This window comes from Bombina bombina, chromosome 4 (genome assembly GCF_027579735.1).
Source record: "Bombina bombina isolate aBomBom1 chromosome 4, aBomBom1.pri, whole genome shotgun sequence".
NCBI classification, from domain to species: Eukaryota; Metazoa; Chordata; class Amphibia; order Anura; family Bombinatoridae; genus Bombina; species Bombina bombina.
In genome coordinates, this window is record NC_069502.1 from 543,251,834 (window position 1) to 543,260,722 (window position 8,889).

The 8,889-nt window shown below is 34.6% G+C and overlaps 1 protein-coding gene across 2 annotated transcripts; it reads right to left on the reverse strand.

The window, feature by feature from the left end:
• Window positions 1–679: 679 nt before the first annotated feature.
• Window positions 680–8,642, reverse strand: TENT5A (terminal nucleotidyltransferase 5A). Of its 2 annotated transcripts, none has more exons than XM_053710477.1 (3): window positions 8,523–8,642; window positions 7,802–8,306; window positions 680–7,091 (listed from the first exon to the last, which is right to left on the reverse strand). In XM_053710477.1, the coding sequence occupies exons 2-3, from the start codon at window positions 8,225–8,227 to the stop codon at window positions 6,312–6,314; spliced, it is 1,206 nt and encodes a 401-aa protein (XP_053566452.1). In that variant the 5' UTR covers window positions 8,228–8,306; window positions 8,523–8,642; the 3' UTR covers window positions 680–6,311. The 2 variants fall into 2 exon arrangements, with proteins under 2 accessions (XP_053566452.1, XP_053566451.1); XM_053710476.1 differs by having other exon boundaries at window positions 8,518–8,604.
• Window positions 8,643–8,889: the final 247 nt, after the last annotated feature.

The window sequence follows — 8,889 nt, forward strand, 5'->3', positions numbered from 1 at the left end:
CCAATGCACTTCTATTGTCAAATTTGCTTCTTTCTCTGGGTATCCTTTGTTGAAAAGCATACCGTTGTGAGCTCAGGAGCAGCAATGCACTACTGGGAGCTAGCTGCTGATTGGGGGTTGGAACATGTATACCTCTTAGCATTGGCTCATCCAATGTGTTCAGTTGCTCCTTTAACAAAGGATATCAAGTGAATAAAGCAAATTTGGTAATAGAAGTAAATTGGAAAGTTGTTTAAAATCGTATGCGCTATTTGAATCATTAAAAATTGTTTGGGGTTTTATGTTCCTTTAAGAAACAGTGTTATGTAAAGCACACAGGACTGTGACAGAATGTTCTGTTGATGGCAAAACTATGGTTGATTTTTGGTTTCACTGACTACTTCAGTTCTATTTTAGGCTAAAAGCGTTGAAATTCATAGACTTAATTTGATCTTCAAAATCTCAATAATTTATTGTAACTTTACTTTTTGCTTGGTGTTCAGTAACAAAAATGCTGCAGGTATAACTTGTTTTTAACATTTTTTGTAATTAAAACTAATATGTTCATTTTAGCCTAAGTTTTAAAATATTAGGCTTTTACAATTTCTAACATATACATGATCATAAAGTTTTATTTTTAGTTATCACAGGTTTCAAATGTTTTTATTAAAATATATATAAAACAAGCCAAAAATTCATCTTAAACAATAAAAAATAGTGTTATTTATTGTGGCAACAGTGATTTGATATTTATATGGTTGCATGCTTTAGACAGATTCAGAGCAGGCTACTACAGTAATTTGTGTACAGATGTCAGAATTATTAATTGTATTATTATTTTAACAGGAAATTGATACATTGATAAATTATAGCATGCTCACAATTTAACAGAGACATTTTGTGAGCATTATTTGGTATGGAATTGCATACAAAACTGATCATGCATAATAATCAACATGTTCATATTTGCATGGTAACTTACAGCAATTAAAGGGACATGAAACCCACAATTTTCATATAGAGCATACAATGTTAAACAACTTTGCAATTGAATTCTATTATCAAATTTGCTTCATTCTGTTGGTATCCTTTTCCGAACGAACAGCAATGCACCTCTGGGAGCTAGCTGAAGAAATCAAGTGAGACAATTTCAAGAATCATATGTGCAGCCCTCAATCAGCAGCTAGCTCCCCCTTCTGCATTGCTGAACCTATCTAGGTATGCTCTTCAACAGGGAACACAATGAGACCAAAGCAAATGTCAATTTGAAAGCTGTTTGCATGTGTATGCTTTGTCTGAATTAGGAGATATTTTTGTTTTGGTTTCATTTCCTCCCTTCAAAACAATGTTGAAAAAAAATATGCATGAAATAACATTTAAATCTGTTATTTTGTTAGCAACATTTATTATTTCAAATCAAGCTAAGAATTCATTCTTTGAAAAAGTAAGTGAGCTTCATGTTTCCAATCTCTTGTACTCTGGCCATAGGCAATGCTTCAATGTGACTTAAGAATAAAAAAAGTTTTATTTTGAGTTTCATGCCCCTTTAAACGTTTTATATTTGTGTTTTAAGATCTAGAAGAAGACTAGGAATGATATAGTTATCAAACACTGCATAGCAATATTAAGCAGATCCCTGCTTTGTCCCACTCACCTTTTCTAGATATAACTGTTAGAATCTTAGTGGTCAGTAACCAACAAACCATGAAAGTTAATACTTTACTTTCATATCATGCTCTAATGTTTGACGGAAATAGGGACAGTATAGTCACACTTTCATAAACAATACTAACCATAGAGGTGGCCATGCAAGTGGGTTTTATTAGGGTAAAAACATCTGAGAAGAGCTTGAATTCAGCCAGGTAGAAGGGAGCCATACAGGTTTCCCACTGTATTAGAAAAGTAGTGACTGCTGCTTTCCCACCTGTAGTCCCCCCCCCCCCCCCCCCAATCTGGGCTGAAGTCCAAAAGCCTCCTGGATATCTAAACCCCAGTATTGCTAGCTTAACTCCTTCACTGTTGTCTTTAAATCCTATAATGTCACATAGAAAAGGTCATACTACAATGATGTATTTACAAACATTAAACGTTTCTAGTATGGCTCAATGATAGGACACTGAGCAAACAAATTCATTCATGGAGTAAAGAAAAAACTATAATGGAAGCTTAATGTGAAGAAATAGCTCAAGTAAAACAGAACTAAAGACATTGAAAATATGTTGAAGTTACAAACATTACTGAAGAGCAAGTAGAGAAACTGGAGTGCACTGAAGGGACAGTATAACAAAAAAGGAGAAATAGATTAAAAAGATAACCAGGATCCTATTGTTTTTCTTTAGTACATGTATTCATAACAATATAAAAATTAAAAAATGACACAAAATCAATAGAAAAAAATAACATTTTTCTTTATTTACAAAAGAATCCAAATATTGGATGCTGTAAACAAAATTCACAATTCTTTCCCTCAAGCATGGATGCAAACAGCCTGCATTTCATTGTGTTTCTTGCCTGTTCTTGTCATGAGTATGGCCAATGTATTTCAGAGTCAAAGCAAAGGAGCAGTTTGTTGCAATTGTATGACTCAGAAGAGGCATTATTTAATATGGTGAGAGAAGGGAGCATACAATTGCAAGACTTTCCAACAGTCTAGCTAAACTGTTCTGCTCTCTGCTTGTAAGCAACTTTGAAAATAACTGCAAAACATAGGTTTTTTTTCTGCCTTCTTGCCACTGTTTTTTTTTTTAAAGAAAACCACACAAAATATATTAAGGTTGATTCTCATAATGCATTTTTTTTTTTGTTGCAAGACATTTGGTCTATTTTCCCTATTTTTAAATTAGCAAAGGCTTTAGCCAACAACACAATATAATTCCTTTACAATGCATTTTGCAGGAATCAATTAAAGCTCTTAATAAAAATATTCAATATAATGCAAAGCAACAGTGTATGAAGCATAATAGTGTTTAAGAAAGTATATACTGTTTGACACTGTTATTTTCTCCCCCTTCCCTCCCCCAGCACCCAGAGACAGCATCCTGCATTTTTGTGCAACAAAATACAATGGCTTGGCTTGAAAGAGATCTGATGTTTCATCACATTTGTATTAGGTTTATCTCAACACAGATTAACAATAAATCCATCCTCCATACAAACTGTCCAACTGTTGAATTTCAAGGAATCACATATTTGAAAGGGCACATTGTCTGTGTTGCAAAGTCTGAGCTCTGTATGTTGGATGATAGACAAAATAAAGTCGGCTATAATTGCTCCCCAAATATGGTTAACCATAACTGTAATAAATATAGGTAATCCACAGTATGCAAAAGGTGCTATGACTGCTATAATAAAACGGCTGCAGTCAATGGTAAGCTACTAAAATATTGGAAGAAAAAAAAATGTATTAGAAAAAAAAAAAAAAAAACACAAATAGCTGCTTAGCAATAAAATTATTTAGAAACAGAACAAAATATGAATGCTATAAAAAAAAAAAAAAACTGGTACAGTATTACCATATGTTGTATTCCAGCACCTACTGTATAGATATATTGGGTTATTTAAGCAATGTGAACAGTTGTGGCAAAAATTATTATACTCCATCACCAGCTGATCCTATTTCCCCAGCCATCCCATTTGATTCAGCACATAAGCTCTTTGAATATCTATTGATACAGTTCTAAATCAGACAAGTAGATCTGAATTATGATTTACTGTCTGAAGAAAATTAACCATGGGAACCAAATGTCCATACTCACAATATATCAAGGCAAGCTTTTCACTGACCAAACATAAAACAGACAGGAGCAGTCAAAGAAAAAGACAGAAATGTCTGTGTACACAGAGTGGCAGTGCAATAGCTTTAACAGATTCTGCAGAAGTCACAGGAATGGTGCTACTGTAAACAAATCAGATTGCTGCTAAATCTTTATTTAAAGACAAGGTATATTATACATATATGAATGTAGCCTTAGGGCCAGAGGGGGGGGACACCTGAAAGATTATTCTACCAGGAGTGTCTGAAATAAGTTTGCTTGACTAGGACTGAAAGTTGATTTATTTTAATCATTGTATACAGGACATTTATAGCCTGCTTAAATAAATTAATGATATCATATATAATTGGTTTCTGTGCAACAATTTTGTTGTAGATCGAGGCATTAAAATGGCATATGAAAAAGTTTAGTAACTAAATTGCAGCTTTAATAAAAACATATTGTGAATGTCTTATTTCACACAGGCTCATAATCACAAACTATATAGGCCCCCTAAATTTTATATAAAAGCAATTCAATATGCTACAAATCAAGTCTGCTTCTAAAAACACATTAGGAATACCACACATGTATCATTACTTAGCTGCTCTGAAAACAGTATTTTATATTTGTCATCAGTCTACAACTGTATATTAGCATGACAGACATTTGTTAATATATTACAATATGAACCAATGTTTTTAAAAGGAAGCCAGAGCTATAGGATAAATAAATCTGCTCATGTCTTCACATAACATAGATGCAGCAGACTGTGCAAGGGAAACCACAGCCAAGTCAAAAGTTGTAAAAACACAATTTTTTTATAATGTCACACTTTGTGCTTACCAGTATCTCATTGCAAAAGCTACTTTGACTATGACATGGGATTGAGATGAGTATAGCAATTTTTGTAACAGATAACTCCACAGATCATGGTTTGCTAAATTTAATGAAAGCACTAAACAAATATAGTTGTCATATTGTTTCTGGCAATTTACCAGTAAGCAGCACACAAAAGTACATGGGGTTTTAGACTGTTTAAATAATATACAGTACTATTATTGTAAACGTTGAATTAATAACTAGATTGATAAGAACTGATAGAACACTGAACTTAACCATGCAATTTAAAATTTTACTTCACATTAAATCATTCTAGTGGTCCTTACGATTTTATCTTTTAAACCCAGTAGTAACAAGATCCACTTAAATTTAAAATGTATGTATGGATTTCTATATAAATTCCAAAGTTCAAAAACTGGTGAGTTATGCATCCACAATATATTTAGATATAAAAAGGTAACCTTGAAATATATATTTTTTTTAAAAAAAAACTGTGAGATGATTATGGATTCACCTATTTAAATCAAAATATTATTTTAATTGTATTTATCATACTAAAAACAAATTATATATATCTTTACTAGATGTGTTGCCTACACAAGATATTCAGATGGGATTAAAGTTTCTTTGCAAGGCCCTTATTGTAGTAATATATCCTGTTGCAACCTGCTCAAAACACTGCTCTTTATATAAACAAAAAATGTTGAGGTGCTACATTTAAGTCAAATTTCATTAAAGTGTGCATTTAAAAAAAAACACACTCTAGCTCTCTTTCTATATATTTATATATATATATGCAAACATTTCAAAAATAATAAAAACTTTTGTACAAGTATTTGCCAAGGAAAAATAGGGCATTTATTCCACAAGTGTAAATTGGAGTTTTCTTTTTCCTAATATCCCTGATTGATAAAAAGAAAATGTGCGGTTAAATCCCAAAACTATGTTATATCTTAATTTTCTGAAGGCAACAGGCACTTTGATACAGTAAGTTAACAATTACACAGAATCACTCCTCCTAAACATCCACTTCAGTTATTTATTTAATAAATCTTTGGTCCTTAAGCATTTTGTTTGCTACGAATACCCTTGCATAACCCATATTTCTAAATAGGAGTTGTGCACACATCTGGAAACAATATAGTGTGTCATCAATGGTTTACAATTTAAAAAAATAGTACCCTCCTACTACTGTTCTCTTGGAGTAAGCAATGTCTGTTAAAGCATTCATATCAAGCAAGCAATACATTCTAAATGATTCATTTATAGACAGTTCTTGCTGCCAATCCAAAATGGTCATCCAAAAATATTCCTTGTCAATTTTTCAACTCTTACATTGCTACAAATACCTGAAATACAGAATGAAATGTTGTTTTTGACTAGAATATTACTCCCTTTTTAAAACCTCATTGTGAATGACCAACTTCTTCCAATTCAAATGTTAAGTGAGCAGGTACTGCCAACCTGTACTTTTATTTAGCTTCCCTTCATTGCTACCATGAAGAAGGCTTTCTTTAGCTTTAAAATGACAGGCTGTTTGTGCTCTAGAGCTGTATCCAATTAATCATTCTGTTTTTGATCATGCTCCCATTTATACAACTTGAACCACAAACTTCACCAAGATTGAAACCTAGAGCAGATCATCACTGTACAGAATCACAACCCATTTTAATAATTGGGATACGCCATTTTATAGGTTTATGGGAATAGTTTCCTACAAGTAACCCTCAATCAGTCTTAATTGCAAGGTAACCAAGTGGAGTATGTATGCTGCTGGCATGTGAAGACAGGTTGTACCTGGGCAATATAGTAATTGCTAAAGTTGGCATCTGCTACATACGGAGCTGGCTGATAGTAGCATGTTACATTAGCTACATTGGGAATAATGTTTTGTTCAGCCAGGACACGGATGGCTAGCATGGTGATAAGGCTCAGAGTCTGCCGCCTTTCATGTCCCATTAAACATACTGTACTTTCATTGACCACACCATGCAGAGTCATGAGATAGTCATACTTGCGGTCCTCTAACCCCACAAAGTGGTTCTGCAAGTAGGATTCCAGCTTTCTTTGCTGTTCCCCAATATCTGAAAAGTCAATGAAAAACCTAGAACACATATACCTCTGCAGGGATTTCATTTCAGATTCTGAAGCGGCCCTAAAGCCTCTAACCAAGAGGTTACAGTACTTGAGAAGGCCACCTCCACGTATCTCCTCTGGGTTCCTGGTGGCAATAATCTTGTGACAAAGATGATCAAAGGCTTCTTGAAAATCCCCATAAACACTCTCCCCAATTATTGTTGGGTGGAACGTTTCAGTCATTGGGTTCTCTGAGCATTCATAAAAAAGCAAGAGAGAATCCAGTTTAATCTGAAATGAATCTACACTGAATTCAAACTGCCTCCTCAAAGAATCCACAAACTTAAGTTCCACGTTTTTGCCATGGTTGTTAGACAGAGATATTAGACTCCATCGATCTGAATCATTGCAGACTTTCACCATTTTCTGAACATAAGCTTCCTGCAACAAACGAGATTAATAAAAAAAGGTAAATTATGAAAGCATAATAAAAAAGTTGTCCAGTTTCCAAATTGCACTACCAGTGGGAGAAAAAGGAACAAGAGGGGAAAAATACAAACACACACAATATCTCTTATGTAACCATAAGGTAAAATTTGCTAAAATATACACACAAAAATAATCTGTTTAACTTTAACAATTTAGCTATAAACCACAAAAATCATCATGGAATAATGTGAAATGTCTTTCTATATGCAGCTAATTGTATGTCCTTGCTTCTAAAAACATATAAGGAAGAAAAAAAAAAAAAAAAAAAAAAGAGGATCCTTTTTCTAATTGTATCATTTACAAACAGTTCACAAACACATAAAATATATATTTTTTAATAATAATAAATATATATACACACACATATATATATATATATATATATATATATACACATATACACACACACACATAGCCATATCATCAAGCTATGGTTTGCATTTGTGAACTGTTCATGAGTGAAATCATTGTGAGAGAGCACACACACAAAAAAATATATAGATATACAAATATAAAAAGGCAACCAGATATGCTGTGGTTAGATTGATAGACAGATGTTTATATACTTGAAGTTTAGTAGCACAAAGCTTACAATACAGAACAGGTCCTGTCGTTATTTTATAATAGTAACATCTGGAAAGAGTTGCAAGTCTCTCATTTACCTTTAGTGTGAGTGGAGATATCTTCTCCTTGTTAACCCCTTCAGGTAAGAAATCTAGGAGACAATCCAGGACCACGTCTTTCACGGTCTGAAACTCTGCCTCCCCCTTAAGGTCTGCGCAGAAGATTAGGTCCAGGTCCTTGTAGCCCAATCCACTATCCTCGTGTAGTATGTGACTAGCGGCAGAACCGTTCAGCCTGACATCCCGTACCTTGATGTGCTTCTCCTCCAGCCTGCTCCTCACCACCTTCACGATCTGTTTAGGTTTCATCTCCAGGGTGGGAAAGTTGCCCCTTCCGTGTATGGGGATGGTCTCAGTGAGGATGGCATCCAGGCGCTGCACTTGTTCCCAGCTCAGCACATTACAGTTGCTGCTGTCGCACTTTATGCATATCCCAGCGGTGTTGGCATTTTCATCATCTGCCATGGTAAAATACCCTTCTCTAGCAGTTATCCAGTAACAGGTTGTGCAAATCCTTGTTTAATATCTTCTCCTGTCTACCACCCTAGAAATATAGAGAGAAGAGTCAGCACAGATCATAGCTTCTAAATCACCTCTAAAACCCTATAATCCGATAGCCATGAAATAAAAAAACAACTGCGTAGACAGTTTTCCTAAAATCTAGTTCCCTTTCCTGCTACCCCATATAAATATGCGTCAGACACAAATGGCAAGCATCTATAGGTTATATCTATACCATATACACAGGGCATCACCTTACATGCACAACTCCAGGCTCACTAATCGGGTTCACCAGACGATATATAGAAGCATTAGGCTGAGCTGCTTGTGGTAACCGGCTGTCTCTGGAGCTTTACTAGATCTGCCTGCGCTTTTTTTCCTCTCCCTACTTTATATATGGATTTTTTTTTCTCTCGCTCTCTTTCCAGCGCCTGTGACTCACCCGTCACGCCCCTCATATTAGCATACTAGTTATGTGCCCGGACAGCTCACTGTGGGACTTGTTGCATTAGCTCTCCTCTCCAAATGCTTTGTCTTTTTTTATATACTGTCACAAATGACACTTAACCCATTGCTTGCCACACAAGGCAGCAACAATTTGACGAGTAATTTGTTGCAGCCTTATC

Bases quoted from the DNA above. Each gene is read 5' to 3' on its own strand.
- TENT5A (XM_053710477.1), bottom strand. From the start codon at position 8,227: ATGGCAGATGATGAAAATGCCAACACCGCTGGGATATGCATAAAGTGC. The intron at 7,092-7,801 runs GTAAATGAGAGA...CGTTTGTTGCAG, and splicing joins TATCTCCACTCACACTAAAG to GAAGCTTATGTTCAGAAAAT.